At 39.9% G+C, this 22,504-nt stretch overlaps 3 protein-coding genes across 3 annotated transcripts; 1 reads left to right on the forward strand and 2 right to left on the reverse strand.

Moving 5' to 3' along the window:
- Nucleotides 1–304: 304 nt before the first annotated feature.
- On the reverse strand, nt 305–5,193 carry LOC138592379 (CCR4-NOT transcription complex subunit 9-like). Its single transcript, XM_069663167.1, has 8 exons — nt 4,831–5,193; nt 3,597–3,782; nt 3,364–3,479; nt 2,928–3,037; nt 2,713–2,822; nt 2,514–2,612; nt 2,187–2,278; nt 305–1,286 (listed from the first exon to the last, which is right to left on the reverse strand). Exons 1-8 carry the CDS (start codon nt 4,846–4,848, stop codon nt 1,118–1,120), a joined length of 900 nt encoding a protein of 299 aa, XP_069519268.1. The 5' UTR covers nt 4,849–5,193; the 3' UTR covers nt 305–1,117.
- A 137-nt stretch (nt 5,194–5,330) lies between these two features.
- Nucleotides 5,331–20,412, forward strand: usp37 (ubiquitin specific peptidase 37). Its single transcript, XM_069663647.1, has 24 exons — nt 5,331–5,449; nt 6,339–6,567; nt 7,920–8,070; nt 9,004–9,092; nt 9,180–9,295; nt 9,488–9,565; nt 9,761–9,849; nt 10,073–10,166; nt 10,408–10,557; nt 10,880–11,008; nt 11,422–11,545; nt 12,128–12,375; nt 12,507–12,624; nt 13,101–13,180; nt 13,341–13,505; nt 13,733–13,786; nt 14,059–14,206; nt 14,291–14,510; nt 14,666–14,832; nt 15,068–15,128; nt 15,444–15,559; nt 16,759–16,828; nt 17,312–17,450; nt 18,736–20,412. Exons 2-24 carry the CDS (start codon nt 6,394–6,396, stop codon nt 18,821–18,823), a joined length of 2,868 nt encoding a protein of 955 aa, XP_069519748.1. The 5' UTR covers nt 5,331–5,449; nt 6,339–6,393; the 3' UTR covers nt 18,824–20,412.
- LOC138592779 (endoribonuclease YbeY-like) lies at nt 20,282–22,462 on the reverse strand. The gene is made up of 4 exons (XM_069663649.1): nt 22,145–22,462; nt 21,799–21,930; nt 21,474–21,542; nt 20,282–20,792 (listed from the first exon to the last, which is right to left on the reverse strand). Exons 1-4 carry the CDS (start codon nt 22,352–22,354, stop codon nt 20,697–20,699), a joined length of 507 nt encoding a protein of 168 aa, XP_069519750.1. The 5' UTR covers nt 22,355–22,462; the 3' UTR covers nt 20,282–20,696.
- Between the last annotated feature and the right edge of the window lie 42 nt (nt 22,463–22,504).

Here is a 22,504-nt window from a genome sequence, read left to right on the forward strand (position 1 = left end):
TTTAGCCTCCAAAATCCCAAAACGGAAAATGGGGGAAAGAGAAAGTATGGATGCTATCAATACATCCTATACATCCTGATTGATAATTAATAATGCATATTGCTGGCAAACTATAGTTATTAAACTGTTATGAAGCACACACATAATTATTGCAAGCAAAGGGCTTGCAGGAAGCTTTGTAAAGCTACAATGGTTGCATTTTCCTGCTACAGGACATATGTCCGTGATTAAGACTTGAAGCATTTCCTCTTACAACATTTCAGAGAAACTATGAATACCCTTGGTTTTTTGGAAAACATTTTATTTATGAAATATCTTAAACAAGACCAGCTTCTGAGATTTCACTCTGGACAGACGTCACTTTTTGTATTACCTGGCTATAAAACACAAACCCAGTAAAACAAAAAACTCAACAGAAACACATACACAGTATTAGTCAAGTGCTGCATATACTGTGATTAAAGTCCACTGAGGCTTAGCAAGAAATAGACACAACCAATCATAAAGGAGATTTAAAAGTCTTATTTGAGATGCAAGAAGCAGAAAATAACGGCTCTTATTTAAAAAGGAATGTTACAGAGTTACAAATATAAAGAAAAAAGGGGTAACTGATATTTTGGAAGTGCAATATTAACAACCAATACTGACTTATCATTGATACATCAGTACTGATATGTTCACAGTCATCCAGATAGAAATAGCAGTGCAGTGGAAGCTTTACAAGCTGCATATTTGATCTACAGTTTGCCGTTTGTTTTTCTCATATTAAGGTTAATGTGTTTTTCTGTAGTTTCTATTAGTAATTCATACTTTTAAGTAATGCAGCAATTACTGTTATTAAGGAACTTGCAAAAAAATGTCTTGAGCAGCTCCCGGTCAATAAAGCATTACTCAAAATCTACTACCTAACAGTCCGTCTCTAAAAGCAGATTTTAAGTTGTGACTTGATGTAAAAACTGGTGTAAATTAATTTGTCTATCCATTAAGAAAAACATCTTCCTCTTTTATGTCCTTCACTCAGCAGGCCGTCTTAGCACCACATATCAGCAAACATACAGAATCTGGACAGTGTTGAAAAGTCCATCTGCGTCAGCTGTAAACACACACTTTGCCCCTGTCACTGCGGAGCCAGCGGGATGCCTCTTGCATCGGTCACCTGGCCCTCCTGGAGGTTCTTCACCAGCTGTGCCAGCCAGCGCTTGGTGGTGGTGTCGTCCTTCAGCACCTGGGCGAAGGTGCTGTCTTTCAGCTGGTCCGGCAGACACTGACGCAGCGCTTCTCTGGCCCTGAGGAAGGAGAAGCACATGTCACAAACCAATCTACTGTGTGTGCTTATGTAGTAATATATCCAGATGGCATACACATGTGTGGAAGACTCAAGCAGAGGAGGAGTTATTTCCAAGGTACGGCCTGTTTGTTATGGATCACCTGCTAATTACCACAGAGCCCTATATATCTATCTATCTATCTATATATTTTTTTTTAAAGGATTACCTCTCTTCTGCATTAAGCTTTCCTGATATGCATTATTGAAAATACTTAATGTACTTTCTTAGCTATAGTGGGCTACATCTTACCCATCCGGTTGATTTACATTTGTAAACTTCATTTAAATATAGCAAGCTTTCCAGCAGGAAACTGGTTAGTAGATCGATGTGCTCTGTGTCATACCTGGCATTTACGTGCTGTTGGAATAAAAGGGTATATGAGTTGCCTACTGGGAATGTTGCTTTAGAAAAAAACAAGTGTACTTCCAGAGAAATTCCTCATGTAAAAAAGCACAATAGCCCTTAAAGTGTTACCAAAGCTCAAAGAAATATTCTAAATTTGCTCTTTTTGTTCAACCAGGAGCCAAAAAGGACAAAAGCATCTATTATGTAATGGTAAACACAGGAGATGAGAAAGCTACTCTCAGCAACTGTGGCGCTCTAAAAAAGACATTCAGAACTAATTTGGAAATAAATCATCAATTATTTTTCTCATAATTTACTTATTGTTGTCATAACTGTGCAAACATTAAAGCATTATGGCTCCTCCTAGTGGCAAACACTGAAGATCAGTTTCTTCTATCATATTCTTTACCTGAAGCTCCAGACATAAGAGACTGGAGCCTATTGTACACTGAGAGACGTAGATATATCAGGTGACCACATAAAGTACACAATATATGTGCAAAACTGCTCAACCTGAGATTATCTGAGAGGCGAAGGTAGCAACGGACGACATGCTTCAACAGTCGAGCTGATGGTTCTTTAGAGAGCTGGAGGACCATTTTGCCCTGCAAATAAAAAGAAAAAGAAACAAGTCACGACAAAATTCTTTGTTTTGCAAAGACATCAGGAGGGTAAATTGATTTTTTTTTCTCATTTACTTTTTAGTAGGTTTTTTTCTTTTCAAAAACAAACGACGAAACAACAGTGGTACAAATGTGCCAACAAGACACAGAGCACACACACAAACAAAATACGCAGGTAAACTGATTGAAATCTAAATGTTTCTCAAGGGACACTTACAAGGATCATAGCAACGTGGGAGAAACGTTCATATGTCTGACATATATAGGCCAGGCCTGTGTCATCCAACAGGATCTTCTGCAGTATGAAAGTAGCAACCTGTAAAACAAAATGAGGTCAAACAAAGTGGGATAATACCTCAACTAACAACGATTTCACTTGGAGGAAATTTTGGAAAGCAACAGGGAAAGACAAGTACCGTCTTGGAGAGCTCACTCCCCGATTCCATGATGCGAAGACACAGTGGGATGATTTCAGTGGTAAGGAGGAAGTTAATCACTTCTTGTTCATCTGTTTTGACCAAGGCACCTGAAGGAAACACAGAAAGGCAGCTTCATAAAAATGATGAAGACTACATTTGCAGAACCTAAAATCAATTTAGAATTGATAGACCTAAGGAGATGTAAAGTTTACCTATGACACCAAGGCTGGTGAGACGCAGGTACTCAAATGGTCGGGTTTTGCTCACAGTGTGCAGAAAGGGGTAAAGGAAAAGAGGGATGTGAGCAGCCAGGAAAGCGGACCTGTTCAGGAACAGCATATATAAATGAGACAAGACTGTTAAAAAATATCAGACTAAAACTCCAAGCCACCTATATTTAATAAATAAGTGAAAAACAGGAAGTAAAAAGTCCCAGTTCTCAGATATTACATATTTCTGTGCCAATAAAGCACATAGCGAGATGCTGTCAAGCGGGAAACGAGTCATTTGTCATGTCTGATGAAAAAGTCAGTTCTGGAGCATTACATTTCACATAAACTAAAGATCTGTATCATCACATCTCACACCAAAATCCTTCAAACTAATCTTGTTAAGAAAAAAATCTTTCAATACTGAACTCTCCCTTACCGTGTCTCTGGGTGTGAGGCAACACACTGCAGAAGTGCCAGGGCATTGCACACTCTGTTAGACTGGTGAGCTGTAAGTGTGGGTGGGTTTATAGATGGATAGATGTTCACAATCTCCTAAAAAGAGATGGAAGGAAATCATTTAAACATATCAATAAGGCAACCCAACAGCAGATAAATTAAATATAAACATATAGTTGTATGCTTCAGCTTTGGATATTACATATGTCATACCTGCAGCAGGGCAGCAATGGTGCCACAGGAGTGCCAGAGCATTGGCGCCAGGTCTGGCACAGACTCGCGTTTCTTGCTGAGCTCCAGCAGGGCATTTTCTCTGGTCTCTGGACTGGACAACTCATTAATCCATTGGTAGATCTTCTCCCGATCTACCTGTGCCAGGGCTGTGACGTTTGTTACAGCCTGTGAAAAGAAGGAAAATGAGCAAAAAAGCATCACCATCCACATTTGCACATTACCAACCTGTACACTGTAATTGCACATTTACAACTCTGAAGAGGTTTATTTACACCTCTACCTCCCTGCAATGTTTGTTTACATTTAAGATATGTTGGTTTGCTAAATATTTTGTTACTGTTATTTATATTGTCAATTTTTAAATCTTTTTATTGCCACCTACTTTTTGTCTTCTTTATTACTTGAATACTTTATTTAATTTGCCTGTTTTGTGAGCTGCTGTTATGAGTAATTTTCCCCTTCAGGATCAATAAAGCTTTTCTTATCTTAGTTTTACATGTTAGATTTCTTAAGTAAGTTTACTTTTCAGATATGTTAGTTTATATTTTAAATTAATAAAGTTGAAGTTATTGTTTATTATTGCTGTTAGAATTCCTGGATGTATTCCTTTCTTCTCGTGTTAGGGTTATTTTTACTGTGTATTTATTTTGTCTGGTGCTGTATTCACTTTGATAACCTGCTGCTGTAACGCCTCAGTTTTCCAGTTTGGGATCCATCCATCCACCCACCCAACCACCCATAATTTCACAGAGATCTCACTACTGTATTACGAATAATTATTGGTTCACTTGGTCACGTTACAATGTTACAATTTCATTTAGCAGACGCTGTTGATGTCACAGCGAAAATATCAATGTTCTATTTAGTCAGTCATTTCAAACTGTGCAGCCAAACATTATTTAAAACCACAAAATGTTATTTTAAGCTTTGGCGGAGATCTCTTGCTGTCATGAGATACCAAATATGTCTGGGATGGGAGGGGGAGGCTGAGATTCTGAAAGCTAGAATATTTCCATAGGATGGTTTTTATTTATACATAGATATTTAGATCAGGGTGAACATTTATAGTTGGAAATACTAAACAATATAGGCACGACCATCTTAGAAAGTGTTCAGTATGATGGTTAAAAGAACAACCTTTAAGTGAGAGGAATGAATGGTCAGCCGGTTGGTAACAGGTAAACGTTACACAAGGCTAATATTAGATACTCACTGCTCCAGTCGCCAGCATCCTCCGAAGCTCTTTATAGCCCAACTGTGTTATCAAAGACTACTTTATCAGCTTAAGTGTAGTGAAGTGACGAAAAAATGTGGCGGCAATGAAAACAAAAAGTTCTCGTAACTAACGAATCCTGCGGGCAGCTAGCCCAAGCTAGCCGCTAACTAAAGGATTTGGCAAATGGAACCCAGCACGCGCGTAGACAAACATTACAACAACACCGTTTAAATGAGATAAGAGGTTAACAAAACGTTAATGTTCTAGTTTTGGTTTAGTTTTCACACCATAGACCCCTAAAAACTAAACGCTGCGGATCAGATTTCGTTATCTAGTGGCGAGTTTTTGTGAAGCAATGGAGGCAAGCTAAACACAAATAATTATGATATCGCGAGAAGGCGGGCCGACCAAGTCTCGGTTATCATTTCCGTTGTGAATTTTCACATTCCCGCCATCATCGCGCAGTGCTGCGAGGCGTCGTGTGCGGGTCCGCTGTCAACAACATACGTAGTAGGGAGCAGGTGAATGCCGGCAAAACTAACTTTCTTCCCTCGGAGGACCTACAAAAACGACATTGTTATATAAAGGTTTTTTTAAGAGCACATATCATCGACAGGTAAAGAACTGCGACGATGTAATCAAACCGTGACACTGTTTTCATCACCAAATTACAATCTGGCAAATTAGCCAGTTAGCTAGCTCCCGCTAGCCTGCTAGCTGACTTGCTAATGTCGGCCTCCTCCATCCATTCAGCGGCTGTAGATGAGCAGACGACATTATCAGCATCCCAGACATTCGGCTTGTTTATAGTGTCACCCTGGTTGGCTTTTATTAACTATTGTGCTAGTTTTGCACCTTTTATGACAGTTCGCTTTGTAGGAAAAACGTTAACGAATCTAGAAGTTAGCTTTAGTCACAATGTCTCGTGCACCTTCGTCCGTCTTTTCTGCCGCGGTAAAGATTGGCTAATGGGCTAGTTTGATGGCTAATGCAAACCAGGCTTCATTTGGTTCTCAATGGAACCGTTAGCAAGCTAACAGAAGTATGACTTTCCCTATGTTGTATATATTTACCAGTTTGCTGCTAGTGAATAAGCTGTCTGACACAATCAGTCCTTTACAGCCTGTCTGTGTTGTTTTGCTTTTGTGCTCTGTCGCTTGTGGAGTTTGTTGTGACTTTCAGCAAGCGCTCAGGAGGGAAGCGTTGCTCATAGGAAGCTAGCTTAAATGCACATATATTATAAACTGGGTAACGTTAACCAAACAAATTTAAAGTGTTTTGTGATTTAAATGAGATTCGATGTTAATAATTGTGATTTCATTTGAATCATTATGATTCAATCATTTCTTAGTTATTACTCCACGAAGCAATGGCAGCAATTACGGCAATACAGGGGCACTGTTATGGTTAAAGCATGTGATTTATAATGTACTCTCAGTAAAATTGCATTGGTAGTTACATTGTGGTTGTGCTGACATAGTCTGTTTAATATACCTTTTGTTTAGGATTTGTCTGATCACAAGTCCCAGCCTCCGAAGTGCACCAACTGGATACTAAGCCATGGCTACCGTAGTGCCCAAACTCTCCAGCGGTGGCGCTGTTAAGATGCGCTTTACAAGCATGGACCTGGGCACCACCAGATGGAAAGAAGGAACTTTTGAGATATTGGAAAAGGACAACAAAGTCAACCTCTGCCTTAGATTCAACTGTGGCGGAGCTTCCAAAAATTTTCAGGTATGGTTTAGTTGGTAATTATTGAAAATGGGTACCACGGCTGAAACGTTGTTTTGGATTCTGAAGCAGTATCTGTGATCACTTTATTTATTTGTTAATTTTCTGAGCCACCTGTCTCACCTGTAAGAATTTAATTGATGCCGTTTTTCAAAAGCAGGTGATTTGGTAGCTTATTGTTGATGAATGTTTTATACGTGGCAAGAGTTAGAAATGGCTTATTAAAAAATAAAATTGATACCACCACATTTTCTGCCAGTCTTCGAACTTGCAGCCGAGATAATGTCAAATGGAAAATGGAAAGAAGATGCTCCACATAATGAAGATGTGTATTAACATATGGATTTCTTAACACTTCTTGATAAAGAGACCGTGTTTAGGATTTAGGGAACACGGCAACGATCTGGTAGACTGTGTTCAGCCATGTTACTAGATATCCTTTAAAATCCTTCGAAAACCCTGCATTTGATTGTGCGAAAACAAGGCATATATGAAAAACTTTCTGAAAATCACTCAGAAAATCAAAGAAACTGTTAAAAAAAAATGACAGGTTGGGATGACAGGGAACTTGAAGAAGGAGAACTTTATAAAGGCCTTATACACTGTTTGATAACAGCGATCTCGCAGGCTTCTTGCATGTCACACAGTTCATTTCAACCTTGGTCACACGTTGTGTCAGATATTATACTTATCTGTTTCAGTTCTGCACTGAAACCAGATTAATGGGATCATAAGTTAATTTTAAAATCGTGCTCCCTTCAGTTGTGGAGGCAAATTGTAACTAGACCACTCAACAATCCTGAGTACCAATCATTCATTTAAAGCTTCACTCAAAAGGTATCAAACAGCCTTGGAGACTTCAAAATAGATATTTAAAAAAAGTTCTTCAGTCATCTAAAAAAAACAATCCAAAATTAATTTTGTGATGACACAGTAATGCCTGGTGATTGTTAACATCCCTCTGCAACGATCAGAAAACATTTAATGTCCCTCAAAGAAATGCGTCTTGTGTCACCAAGCACGTACATGTGCTTACACTGGTTTTTGCCCATTTCATTGGCATACAATGGTTTTCATGAGGCCCTTTTCATGGATGACATTTTTTACAGACATGATGGGAGAAGCACAAGTGATGACAAATGATCCCATTTTGCGACATATGCTAGTTCATTAATGATATTAGTAACACCTGCGCTTTTCCGACTAGTTTGAGTCTTGGAACTGTCATGCATTCTTTTCCGATACAGCTTGCATCTTGCAAATCAAACATTTTGTTGTGAAAAAGATTGTTCATATAAGTAGTAAACTGCTTTCAGGACATGAATCTTATATGTTTTATTTTTTCTTGCCCCCAGTTGAATCAAAATGTGAAGAATGTTAACCATAATATGAACCGAATCATACTGAATTTGAAGGACAACAGTGTCATCACACTGGATAAGATGCAGACGACTGTGGCTCAGAGGACAAAAGAATACCTGGAAAAGCTGATGCAAGGAAAAACGAGTAAGTACACCAGTTCTAATTTCAAGACATCACAGAACTTTGTTTATTGTTCACAGCAAGAATGATGAAACAACATTATATGTGATGTAGAAAGTAATTTTCTGAGCGTATCAATTTTGAGGAATATGAAGTCATATAACCTTTTATTTAATTGCATTTATCAACTGTATAATGAATTGGTACAGATTTGCACAATTTTAACACAAATTTATTAGCATATACACAAGCTGCAACTGTATGACTCTCCACCCTGTGAATCCCTTTTCCTGCGTTCCCCTTTGAGGGAAAAATACACCAAAATGGAGTTCATTAATTGGTGTTTTAATGTTATTTTAGTTAGACATGATGGCACATTAGTCTTACAGTAATTTCAAGTGATGTTGGAAAACATCCATTTACGTAGATGCAGACCTTATTTTGACACGACCAGTGAAATCTTGATAGAGCAGTGACATCAGCTGACTGAGCTATCAGCTGCCCTGAACTACAACTCACACTAACTTCCTGCTTAAGTCTCCTTATCCACCTTAAAAAGATGAGCACACGTCTTGTCAATCAGCACAGCTCGCAGAACGAGCAACCAAAACGAGTTTCACTGCAAAGGGCACTGCTAACGTCACTTGGCAGGTTGAATGCTTAGCGACAGCACATTTAACAGCATATGAATGTACCTGCAAGTGTCACTTTGGTCCAATGAGGTGCTGGTGTTGTGTACTCGTCAAAACCACTAACAATGTGTTGTCTGCCCATGACATCAAGGCCACAGCACTGTCATCAAACACAGACACGACGCACCCCTCCAGATTTTAGCTTTAATTTAAAGAGATAGTTCAGATTTCATGAAGGGGGTAATGTGAGGCACTTGTCCTGATAAGCTAAAGGTGTTTTTCATTTACAACCTTGTCCTGAGATGTCATTCTCTTGATATTGCAGTTTTAAAATCATCCCATGGAAGCGCAAACTTCAGTGTGCTTGGGAACCGCTCTGTGAAAAATGAGACAAGTCCATCAGGGGAGAGACAGGTGAGCAACAACACCCTTCCTTTTTTTTAAAAACACATTTTGACACTTACATTTGACTTAGATATTCAGAATCCTAACATCTTTCAGACAACACAGAGGCGGCAGGTTGTAGAGGGCCGGGAAGACACGACACCGCGGAAGCCTCTGGGCAGCCCGAGTAGAGCTGCCTCCACTCCTACTCGCACTGGACTCTCTGAGAACAGGTATTAAGGAAATTCATGTTGCAAGAGCTCTGTAATCTATGCCGTGTAAACAACATTTTGTCCTGTGTTCCCTGTAAAAGTCTTCCTGCATGTGACTGTCATCTTATTTTTTGTTTGGTTTTTATTTATCTGTAATTTAAGAATGGTCAGTTCAAGCTTGTAACAAGAATTGTTCCTTGTCATGTTTTTCAGGAGCGAGAAGAGGAAGAGACTTCTGAACTCTGAAAGTGACCTGACTGAGGACTATCCCAAGGAAAATGACTCCTCAAGGTAAAAGCTACGCGCCTCACTGCCCAGCCTGAACTGTGGTGGTGCTGGATACACACAGAATGACCTGACTTCTGTGGCCTTTTGTTAGACTCAGAGTTTTTTATGATAAAGACAGATACCAGAATGTTAAAATATACAGTAAAGTAAGTTTGTTTTGTAAGTGCATGAAAAAACTCTAAATATTCATTTTCTTAGCAACAACAAGGCCACTTCGGATCCATCCAGGAAGTTTCTACTGAGCTGCAAAGATAAGCTGAAGCAGGCAGAGGAGAACAGGAGCTCAGGTAAACCCCTACATCCACGAACCAACAGCAACTGAATGTTTACTGCTTATGATTACTATTATACTTGTGTTTTTTATCATGTCTTAAATATATATTTGCATAACTTCTTGAGATTTTAGATGCATATACTCTTTTGCAAATTGAGACCTTTAATGGCACTATATATAGAACAATAAGCTTTGTTTTCAGATGTAAAATTGACACAATTTTTCCTTCCTTTCAGCTCCACTGGGTTCAACACCACTTCAGCCAACGTCCTTCTACGGCAGCCGATCGGTGACTAAAGACTACGGCCAGAGCCACTCTTTCCTGGACAGGTGAGTTTCTTTTGTTGTAATGCACAAGCCAAAAGTGTTTAATGTAACGCTGAGCAGTGCATGCAAATATAATTCTGATGTGTCTTTTTCCTTATCTGGAAGGAAAACAGTGTCAAATTATGTAACATTTTTATATTTAAATAAGCAATTCAGCCTAATGATTACAGGAAAGATTAGTGGCTTTCCGAGATTGAATTGAGAAATTATAATCAAACTTTATAATCTGAACTAATCCCCTCAGGCAATCAAGTACAGCACAAACCACCAAGAGAAGCCTTATGCTGCCAAATCACTCCACTCCCTTCAAGAAGGTCCGACCCTCTCTGGACTACGGTGGCTGGAACAAACAGAGGCCTTCCACCCTGGCCCAGCCTCAGCCGCCACTGCAAGGGTAAGAGTTATCCTGATTCTCTCCGATAAATATGTGCATAACCTGAAGGTTTATCTGAAAGAGACTGGATTGCATTTATTTAAGATCATTTGAAACTAAATGAAACACGGGGAAAATGAACACAAGCTATTAAAGCCCTCATTCTTAGCTACTGCAAATGAAAAAATCTGCATCAAAGATCATATTTTTTGATTAAGAACAAGTATTAATAACACAATAAAAAACCTAAGTCCTGTAAAAGGTCAAGGTAAAAAATGAAAGGCCTGACATTTTTAATCCCTTTTTGTCACCCATGTGTAATACTTAAATTCATGTTTTGCAGATTTTCCAACCTTGGGAACACTTGCTACATGAACGCCATCCTGCAGTCTCTCTTCAGCCTACCGTCCTTCTCCAATGAAATGAGGCAGAGCATCCCATGGAAGAAGGTGCCCATCAATGCATTGCTCAGGTAATACATTAGGTCCATTGTTCTCAACTGGTGGGTCCTGGAGCTTATTTCAGTGGGTCGTGGAGGTGTCGCAAAAAGTCTATGCTGCGACATCCACTGATTGGGTAATCCCAGCTACAGTTACATTCTTGAAACTTGATGAGCCTTACAGTAGCTGCATTTATGTTTTATTTATTGTTTACTTGACTGTAATACTGTTGTGTTTTGTGAAACTGACATACTGTGATGTTTCATTCCGTCAATTTCAGAAATTTGGGTCACAATTTGTCATTGAGGAGGTGGTGTGGGGTCCTGAGGCTAGACCAGTTGAGAACCACTGCATTAGGTTATGTTGCCAGTAGCAGATGCTTGTTAAAAATAATTTAAAGACAAATTTATAAAATATTTCTTTGTTTTTTCTTAACTTCCTGCAGGCGTTTTGCTCACCTCATGGCTAAGAAGGACGTTGGCTGTCCGGAGACAAAGAAGGACCTCTTGAGGAAAGTGAAGAGTGCCATCTCCTCCACAGCCGAGCGTTTCTCTGGAAACATGCAGAATGTAAGACCTCCCTCTAGAAACAAAAGTAGAGACAGTTGTGGTCCACTTTGTACTTGAGAAGGTACCTTTTTAATAGAAGAAAAAGTTTCCATTTGTTATTGTAAAAGACAGAAACATACATGTTTACACATACAAGCATTAAGGGTTATATGTGCACTACATAGCAAAAGACCGAAAGACTTAACACCGAAAGAATCAGATGGAAAACAGGTTAAACACAATGAAAAGACAGAGAATAAAAGAGGTTTAAAAAGCATCAACAGGCTGTTTAATGGCCTATTGCACACAAAGGACTTACAGATGTTTACCGTACCACACACCCTACCTGAAAAATATATATTTGTATGATGGCAAAGCTGTTACCTGCTTCAGCACCTACATGTAAAATGGGATGGCAAATTTAAAGTATATGCAAATATTTTGCACAAAATAATTCACTGCATCAGTTTCCAGCCCTTTCAAATCAATATTTGCTATTGGCACCTGTAGCCTGAAGTCAGTGTAGATATTTGTATGTCAGTTTTGTACCTCTGAACACTGAAGACACTAAATTCTTTTTTACCTTCACACTGTCGCCTTTAGGATGCTCATGAGTTCCTGAGCCAGTGTTTGGACCAGTTAAAGGACGATGTGGAGAAAATGAACAAGAGTTGGACAAATGAAGCCGCAGCATCTTCATCGTCCTCCATGATGTGTGAGAACAGCCCTGATGCAACGACATCGACAGCAAAGGCAGAGCCTGGTGAAGAGGCGGACGTCTCCCGCATCTACACCTGTCCTGTGGCCGTCAACATGGAGTTTGAAGTGCAGCACACTATTACCTGCAAATGGTGAAGCCTGTCTCCAGCTTTACATCTGAATTTAGACACACTATCTTTGTAATGTAAAACAGTTATACATAAATACATACATATATATACATAAATAAATGCTACATTATACCTTAATGTTTTTTTTGCAGCTGTGGCGAGGTAGTGACCAAACGAGAGCAGTTCAATGACTTGTCCATCGACCTACCACGCCGAAAGAAAACCCTCCCGCTTCGCTCTATCCAGGATTCTCTGGATCTCTTTTTTAGGGTGAGTTGCTTGCATTAAATACTTGTAATTAAAGATTCATTTTTGAACGCTTTCTTAGATTGTTATGTTCCTTTGCAAGGAGTAATACTACCGTTTCGCTGCAGGCAATGGGTCAGAGGGGTACAGAATCTGAAATACGACGAGAATATACTCGTTTAATGTCTAAAAAAATCTTCAGGTGTGCAGTCTACATTTCAAAGCTGACGATTTTGAACTAGACATCTGAGGCAGGCGTCCTCGAATGAGGAAGTGTGGTTTAGCGAGCTCCCTGGCCAATGCCAGATGACACGTTTTACATTGTCTGGCGGAGGTTTTCCAGGGCCCATTCAAGAAGCGGATAGCGTCCTCCAAAGGCACAGAGCCAAATTGCATTTTTTTCTACCATAATGGCGTTAGCTCCCCATACAAGCATGACAGGATTGAGGTTGAAAATCAGGGAACTGGCCCTTTAAATTTGTACTTTTTTCCTTTTACAGATGGAAGAAATTGAGTACTCGTGTGAAAAGTGCAATGGAAAAGCAGCGACTGTTACGCATAAATTCAGCAAACTGCCCAGGTATCTATATCAGTCATATATCATGCCTATATCTATATCATCAAAGATTTGAAATTGAGCAGAAGCTCGTTGTATTGTAAACAAAAGTTTAGTAGCTGCTCTGCCAAAATTTGAATTACAACTTTTGATCTATTGATTAATGGACTTTTTCTCCCCTCAGAGTGCTCATCCTACATCTGAAGCGGTACAGCTTTAACGCTCAGCTGTCTATGAACAGCAAGCTGGGCCAACAGGTGGTGATCCCCAGATACCTGACCCTGCTGTCCCACTGCTCTGAATCCACAAGGCCACCTATTAGTCTCGGCTGGAGTCCACAAGCCTCAATGTAAGACTTCTCACCCCTCAAACCCTCACACCCTCAAATGAAATGTATAAAAACATTTCACACTGGGTAATTACATAGTGAGCTATTGATTGATTAATTAGGGTTTTTTGTAAACACTTTATAATGGACATGAAACCATTAGATTTGGCCCCTATTGGCTGACAAGATGATTAATTTATTGGCAGCAAGTAATTAGGTTTCTAAACGTTGTCTTTGTTGTCTCGAAGGTCCAGAACGCTGAAAACGTCACAGTTGGTTAACTCCTCCACAGCACCACTCCGGTAAGCACGGCTAGTTCTGTTAGACTCTCAAATATAATACTGAACCGTGAAAAAGAAGTGATTAAAAAAAGTGTTACATTGCACTGTCAACAAGATTTTGTTGAGCAAAGCTCTGAACTCCCAAGTGTGCATCCACTTGTACTCTAAAAGGTGCTAAACAGACAACAGAACAAGTGTGTTAATCCTCATATATAGCAGGACTAGGAAAAGGACATAAGTGTGCTGAGCCTTGGGTTTCTTCTTTTAATCACTGAACTTCTGAATGTGTGTAGAAGGATTGGAGGGAAAGTGGCAAACTCAAGTTGCACCTCTGGCCTCATGGACTCTGACTGTGAGGAGGAGCCTAGCAGAAAGGTGAACCAGAGCCGCAAGCGACGTCTCAGCAGTTGTCCTCCTGAAGACGACGACCGACCAGAAGAGGTGAGCATTTTCACCCAGGCCATTGTAACTCGACCTCCTTTTTTTGTCTCGTGCTGTTTTTGACACAGATGTATGTGTTTTCAGCGGGCAGCACAGCTTGATGCAGCTGACTTCAGTGGCATAAATGAAGATGAAATGCTCGCAGCCGTTCTGGAGATAAGTCGTCAAGAGGCCGGGCTCTCTGCTCCCGCCCCCCTGGAGGATGAGCCAACCAGCAGCCCTGACACGGGCTTTGGGGACACAGATGCTCATGACCTGGCCTATCATACAGATCTGATGGAAACTGACAGCAAACAGCCTACAGGTTGTCTCATATTATGAGGTTAAGACATTCATGAGTAGGGCTGCAACAAATTATTATTTTTATTAGCAGTTGTTGAAGTAAAGACAATCTAATGGGTGGTATAAAGGGTTATAGTATTCAGTAAACTGACTTGTATTTGTGTTGATCTTGCACAGATGTTCTGGATTCCCTTGACCTGACCATGGATGAGAACAAGGAGAACCAGACTCCAGAGGGGGTCCAACAGCAGGGGGAACTGGACTGGGTCCAGCAGTACAGTCTTGATCAGGAGAGGGAAGAACAGGAGCTGCAGCAGGCTCTGGCCCAGAGCCTCCAGGAACATGTAAGATCAACATCTACATGATATCTGGGGCCTTTTCTTACAGAATACAACAAGGGAGTTACATCTGAAAACCAAATTGATAACTGCAGTTCTCCTTTTAAATGTTTTAATATTTTTAAATATTCTATAGAATGTATTTGATAAGTAAGCAGACATGACCTGAGCATGCAATGATGACATTTCTTACACTCGATCTCAATAATTGTATTACTTGTCTCCACCTCTCCCCATACAGGAGGCCCAAGAGATGAGAGAGGACGATGATCTGAAGAGGGCCACTGAGCTCAGTTTGCAAGGTATCGTACTCAAAAATATGTATTATTATTTTTTGTTTCTTTGTAAGCTGGTTCCTGTTTGAATAAGTTAAAGTAGCGGTTGAGGCACCCAGTCAGAAATCTTTGACTGGTTGTTTACTTATGTCACAAGTCAATCCAGTTTTGCCTTTAACATAAGCAAATGAAACGAGGCTTACAACAGACATGCAAAACAAAACTTTAAAACAACTAACACGTTGTAGATTAAGCATGCAGGGCACATAATGACACTGTTTAATTAGACTCTGTGCTGTGACTGTGGCTGAATAGTAACAGTATCTCCTTCTCACCCTACAGAGTTTAACAACTCCCTGCCTGAGTTGCTGTGCTCAGACGATGATTCTGGTAACGAGGACGTGCTGGACATGGAGTACACTGAAGCCGAGGCCGAGAACTTGAAGAGGAACGCTGAGGTAATTAACATCCTCCTGCCACAAAGTGTCTGCCTTCTGAATATAAACAAGTAGAACAATCTAAATGATTGTAAAATGCTGCTTTGTTTTACTTTGTTCTAAGGCTGCATGATTATGGCCAAATGATAATCACGATTATTTTGATCAATATTGAGATCATGATTATTCATTTTTGGAACATCTTTTTTATCTTACTTTCTCATTTTAATAAACAAAGAAACGCTTTCAGTTCCATTTGTGCTGCCTTACGGCTCATGTACACATTTTGCATCAAACTTAAGACTTAACTGGGTTCTTGAATTTGGTGCTTCTTAAAGAGGCATAATGCAATGCAAATTGCATTAGTAATTCAGTCTGTCTTGTCTTGTCTTGTCTTGAGTTGGGTGGACAGGGTGTCCCTGTACGGCATCGCTGTTATAGATGTCTGACACTGTACATGGACAGAGAGTAACAACGTTATTCCTCTCGGCCTTCATACGCTCATCATGCTGCACTTTGTGCTGTTTTTTTAGGTGGTTGAACAAGTTACTTGTGTTGCTTTGCAGCGCAGACAGGTTTCATGCACTCTTTGCATATTATTTTTTCTTGCTCAACATCACTTGCATTAACCTGAAACAACTCCTTCAACAACCTCCAAACAACTGACGACGAGCCGCTTCGAGGGATGGGTGTTGTGGTTTAACGAGTCACTCGCTCTCTTCTGCTTTGGCTTAACAACAAGCAGCCTTCAAAACGGGGCCGAGATTTAGTACAAACACCGATGCAATCGGCACAAAGGCGCCAGTTAACTTGGTCAGTCATTAAACCAAAACACCAGTCTCTGTTGTTTACTCTTCAACTCTATGCTCATCACATGACATGCCAGCTCCCCCAAAAGTGAAGCCAAAACTCTCCATCGCCCCCAGGGGGAGTGTTTGTTAGTGTAGTGAGCGTTTGACTGATAGAGCAAATAGCTATAGCAGCAGAGTTTGCTACAGAAGGAGCACACATTTTAAACTTCAATATCGCCTTCTATCAATTTTGTAATCGTGGTAAGCCAAAATCGTGATCGGGATTAATATTCGATTAATTGTGCAGCCCTACTTGTTCCTACAATAAACTGGAAAACAACTATTGTGAACGACAAGAAAACTATACACATATTCCAGATGTATCGCTTTCATTCATACTAACCAGCTTCTCAACACTGACATTCACAGAGTGGAGACTTGGCCAACTCCTTCAGGCTCATCAGTGTCGTCAGTCACATTGGCAGCAGCTCCTCCTCGGGTAAGTGTGTATTTGTGCAGATGAATTCTATATCAACACGGCAAAAAACTGTATAGGAGTTGTTTTGCAGCCACACTTTTCTTAAAAAGGCAAGTCCCAACCATCAGAGGTGTCCCTCTACATGTTAAGATGCCTGTTAAGAGGTGTAGAAAACAGTTTGTCATGGTTTTCCATGACAAACTATTGTTTTGATTTCAACATTTTTTTTTAAGCTAACTTAACGTTATTTGATATATGGCCTGATCTGATATTTACACTGTGGAACAACTTCTCCTCAATAAGACGACCAAATTATCTACTTTATTGCAAGTTTGCTGAGCTGACAGAAGAAGCCCCACCCTTTGAGCTGTACACTTGGCATGCCAGTGAATTGACCTGTTATAGTCTTTGGTTGGATTGACTTACTGCCTGCCTTAGACATACCATAGCCCACCATCTGTCTTCATTTGAGTGTCCAAAAACAACCTTTGTGATTTTTTTCAGGTCATTACATCAGTGACGTGTACGACATGAAGAAGCAGTCATGGCTGACCTATAACGACCTGGACGTGTCGCGCACACAGGAAGCAGCCGTCCAGCGAGACCGTGACCGCAGTGGTTACATCTTCTTCTACATGCACAAGTGAGTTGGCAGAACAATCATGGGTCATTCTGTTACCATTGCCGTTTTTATTAGTTTTATTTTTATAATTATAATATGGAGGGATCTAACAGCCTACCAAACAGCAGATATAAACGCAACAACAGCCAGTGTGTTTACAATTTTTATGCAGCATGCTGGACACAACATTTCAAACTGACTGCTCTTTTACCATACAAGTCACTATGGTCACTTCTTAGATCTTGGTCTTTTGCAACTATCTTAAAACCAGATGAAAATTTTAGACATTGAACAGTTTGAAGTTAAGAAAAACAAGCTGAGCTAAAGTTAGCAGCAGCTCTGCGTGCAGCCTTGCCAAAGAACATTAAAGAAACAGCAATTTTTAACATGAATTCAGGGTTATAAATGTTTTTTTTTTTGTCTGTTTTTTATCAGTGCGTCTGTTTATTTTAGAGAACAGGAGACGTACAGTTTAGATAATTTTGCCCCCTGTACAATGAACATCGAATGAATCCTAACCTAAAAATTGAGCTAAAATAAGCCCTTTTTACACTGCGGTTCCGCCTCAGTGCTGTTACGAAGCTCCACCGTCATACAGCCTTTGCCATTTTTTATTGGACTAAGCAACGGCGGCATAAAGCCGCCCCAGTGTGTGTTTTTACACAGTGTTCCGGCGTTGCGAAATCAAAATGTGCGCGAGGTGTAAACAAACAGTGCGTGCTTCAAATACAGCACTGTTCCACCCTGCTGGCTCCGCTGTTTACTCAGATGCCGCTACGCCTGTGTTACTGCCTCCGATGCCAGCTCAGAGGTGGAACAACTTCGCCCCACCATTCCACCTTAGTGCGTTTTACATAAAAGACGGAACGTAAAAGAGGTGTAATAATCCCGCCATGAACTGCAGGGGCTATACTGACTGCCAGCTCAGCTCGCAGCCCCTCTTGCCGTCACGTGGGGACCGAGAAACACTAATTCATGCGTTTTTACTGGTTTTAATTGTCTTTACAGAAGAAATGAAAATATTTACGTAAAAATGTGTGATAAAACAAGGTTAGCACGTTAGTAAAGGATCCTCCTCACTCACTGATGAACCTTCTGGTTTCTTTAGGATTTCGTCATTATCAGGATGTTTCTCAATCTGGCAGCATTATCCAATTATTTAGCAAGATAAATATCCATGACAAACAATCCAGGAAAATATCATTATCAGATCATATTATTTGCCGTTTTGCCCAGCCCTAATGCATACTGGATAATGTATAATGTTTGATACTCTAACAAACATTCTTTTCTTGTGTGCCCTCAGGGATGTGTTTGAGCAGCTGTCTGAGATGGAGAGATCTGGAGCTAGCACCACATCAGAGGCAGGACGGAACGTCCTGCAGCCTCTCTGAGCACTTCATCTTGGGACAGCCACTTAAACAACAGAGCTGAACCTTGGTAGATGGAGTTGTCCTTTGAACAGCCTTGAGTACTACTGATTGCCGTCCTTTTTTGGGTCGTCTTCAGGCTCTTCTTCTCATCTACGGATTATTAGATGCTCTGCTAAGTCAACACCTGTAAATGCTAATACAGGTGTTTAACTTTCAAGACTTTTTAAGATACCAGAAATGCAGTTAAAATGTTCAGTGGATCAAAATTTTGCCTCCGTGTTTTGGGACTGGAGTTTTTCTTCACTATGATTTTATCAAACAACTGTTTTGTAAAAGTTTTTTCTTTGTTTCTTTCTTGATACACTTCTTTCAACTTTAATGCTGTTCTTTAAAACTTTCACTTAAAAGCAACTATCAAACACCAAGATGCTCATGGTGCTTCATGGATTGTATGTTTTGCAGGCCCTTTATTTCCCATTTAAACTAAATAAAGATATATTCTATGTTGGAGTATAAGCTATTATAAAGTTAGAGGGTTCTTGTATTTAGCGGGTACATTTGGTGCAATATTTACGTTCTCAAATCCGCTTTCTGTCAGAGTGTGTGTGAATGTTAGCCCAGTTGCTTTCTGTGCTTGACTTATGAACTAATATGTGCGTGTGTGTGTGTGTGTGATTGTCTTCATATTATAGATTTGAAAGAAAAGAAATCTGTAAGCTACATAATAACAAAGCCTGTTTTCATTGACGCTTCTCTCAGTAAAGCCCACTTTACTCTTCTGGGGTTTTGACCTTGTGCCTCCCAAGAATACCTTTATAAATACTGTATGTATACAAGCTTTACTTTGAATGTTGCACAACCTCGTTTGTTTTGGAAGATGTTTGTGGAACCTTCAACAATGTGTAAGCCAGAGTTTCTGTTTTAAAGAGCCAAGATTTTCTATTTATTGCAGCATAGGGGTTGATTTATCTTAATGAGCCCATCAAGATATGCCACGGCAGGTAGAAGTAATTAATACTAGACCACCAGGGAAGCCAGCTGTAGTGCAATGTCTTTCATGTCACCATCTTTAAGGCCAGTATGCAGTACTTAGACCTCTGCTAAATGTATTAAGCTAGTTCCTATCAGGCGTGCTTGCTTATAGAATGAATCAAATGGAAGTATTGTGATATTCCTGTACTAGTTCCAGCACTAAATACTGGTTGTACTTCTTTTTTTGTTACCACTGTAAAAATTAAATCACATTTCAGTACGCCATGGCCTTAAGTGTCACATGAAACAAGGGTCTCGTGAACGTGTTAAGACCACACCAAATTATTCCCACACACAAGAAAATATACGTATATCATTATGTTCTAGAAGTATGGGCTGAGTTTATTCGGGATCACCAGCCCTATACAGTTGGTGTTTGCAGTATGTTGCACCGGTTAAGACGTCAGCCTTGTCAGCCTTGGATTTACATTTCTCAAACAACGCGCTTTCCTGAACATCCTGTCCTACATGCAGTGTAAAGAGGGTATGAAGTATTTGTGAAGTAAAGACGAACAGCTTTTTCTATCCTTCATACACAACTGACTCTCCTTAAGCAGATTTTAATAAAATATTACAGTGAAAGTACAATGACTTTTTAATTTGATGTTTAAAAACACCCACATCTAGTCTTAAAAAAAAGATATCCACAAACAATCTGATGCACGTCCACTGCCAGGTGGTGAAAGTCTTAAGACAGTAGCTGTGACTGAGGAGGAGACGGCATCCAGTGTTCTTACATTTGTTTGTGAATGAGGCAGAACGTGAGGAAAACAGAAGTCCAGTTGGTTACAGGGTTGTGAGAAATATCGAGCACCATAGTACACTTAGTGTAGCTTAAAAAGTACGCAGGTGATGGTCACTGTCACCTGTCCTGAGTGCATCTCTTGGTCAGTGGTTCCAGATGTCTCCCTGTGAGTCTGTTGTACTCACTCAGAATGTAGCTTTCTCTCTGCAGCATCTGGAAAAATATGTATTTTTTTAATGTTTTGCATATGAGGAATTTTGAGAATTAAGTCAAACTTTTACAAGTGCCAGGTAGAAGAACATAATTGGAAGGACGGAGGTTCCTCAGAGGAGGATGTTTTTTTTATTTGAGGTCTAAACAAACAGTGGAAATGTTGAGATTCTGTCAAACTTGCTGCCAGGTGTATGAAAAATTGACCTTATTCTTGATGTTTCAACTGTATTCTGGAATTCCAAAATAATATTCCCTAACCCCCCGTTGTTCGATTTTCCAACTTGTGGATGATTGTTGTTGTACATTTGGCAGCTATCCTCGTGGAGAAGGATGGAATTACACCTAGGCGTCCATAACATCTTTTTTACATTTTAATATATAAGCAGCAACATTTCTTCCCTGAAACTGTTTCCACTACTCAAGATGACCAACAGACTTGGTCTTGTCTTCTTGATGATAAAAAAGTAACATAAAAGGTTTTTCCACAAAGAAATGTTGCTGATCAACTTTCTTTTCAATTACAAAAGGTCAGTTATGAGAGAAAAAAGAAATTCCATTCAACTAAGCCCAAAACTTTCTTCATTTCTGCATAGGGGTTAAATGACGACATGTGACTGTTATTGGTTGCACTGAAGTATTTTTAACATTATGATTATTTCACCAAGTAATCGACATACAAACCTCAGTCCATTCTTCTTCTGTCTCATGTCTGTAGCCCAGCAGGTGACAGATACCGTGTGCAGTGACAACCTAAAGCATGAAGCAAAAGAACAATTAATGCCAGCTAATGTCACTTTACATGTTCCTTTAAACATTCTTATCTCTAAAATATATTTATACATTCCTCATAATCTCCAAGCGCCAATAAATTGCTGTGAACCTTGACAGAAAATGTTGCTGCAAATCTGAACACATAACTGTAATCTCAGCCTCATTTGAAAAACATGATGTGAAACAATTGGCAGCCTTCAAATGAAACATGGTACACAGAGCTGATGCCACTCACAGTGAGGGCTCCATGCAGATCCATGGACTCCTCCTGACACTGTTTCATCACAAACTCCACTCCTAAGAAAATGTCACCAAGGTTCAGCTCATCTCTATGAAGAGGGCAGGGCAGTTTACCAGGTCTCAGGTCCTAAAAACACAAAAAGATCATTTCAATTGCGATCATTTATTAAAAAAAATGAATAAGTTAATTGTAATTAAAGACTTCTTGGTAAATCTGGTGAACTCATCGCAAAAGATGTAGTTGTTTATTCCGTTTCTAAGGGAAAACATACATCCCAGTGGAGGCAGAGGGCAGCCCATTAACAGCTTAACTGTCATTATCAGCATATTGTCATATTTACCTCATAGAATGGAAATGAGAGTACATCCGTAGGCACATTTTTCTTTCTGTATGTACTATTTATTTGCTGCATCCTGTGGTTATCTACGCAGATGATGCCCAGGTCGAATTTCTGGACGCCCAGTATGTGCCTCAGTGTGTCAACATCCCTGCGCAGTCTGGCGCGGCGAAGAGGCACCACCTTCTGGAGGTTCCGAAGTACGACTCCCATTTTAAAATTTGGTGTAAAAAGAGAAAGCGACTGTTTAAAAAATCATGAGACATAGGTGAACATTCAAATTATTCTACCTCCGGCGACCGTCTTCAATCCTTCAACGGTAAGCTTACGGGAAAGGTTGGTCGGTTTTGCGTTAGCAGAGAG

This window comes from Semicossyphus pulcher, unplaced genomic scaffold (assembly GCF_022749685.1).
Source record: "Semicossyphus pulcher isolate SPU_LCO1_2020_fin unplaced genomic scaffold, fSemPul1.0.p SCAF_15, whole genome shotgun sequence".
NCBI lineage: Eukaryota > Metazoa > Chordata > Actinopteri > Labriformes > Labridae > Semicossyphus > Semicossyphus pulcher.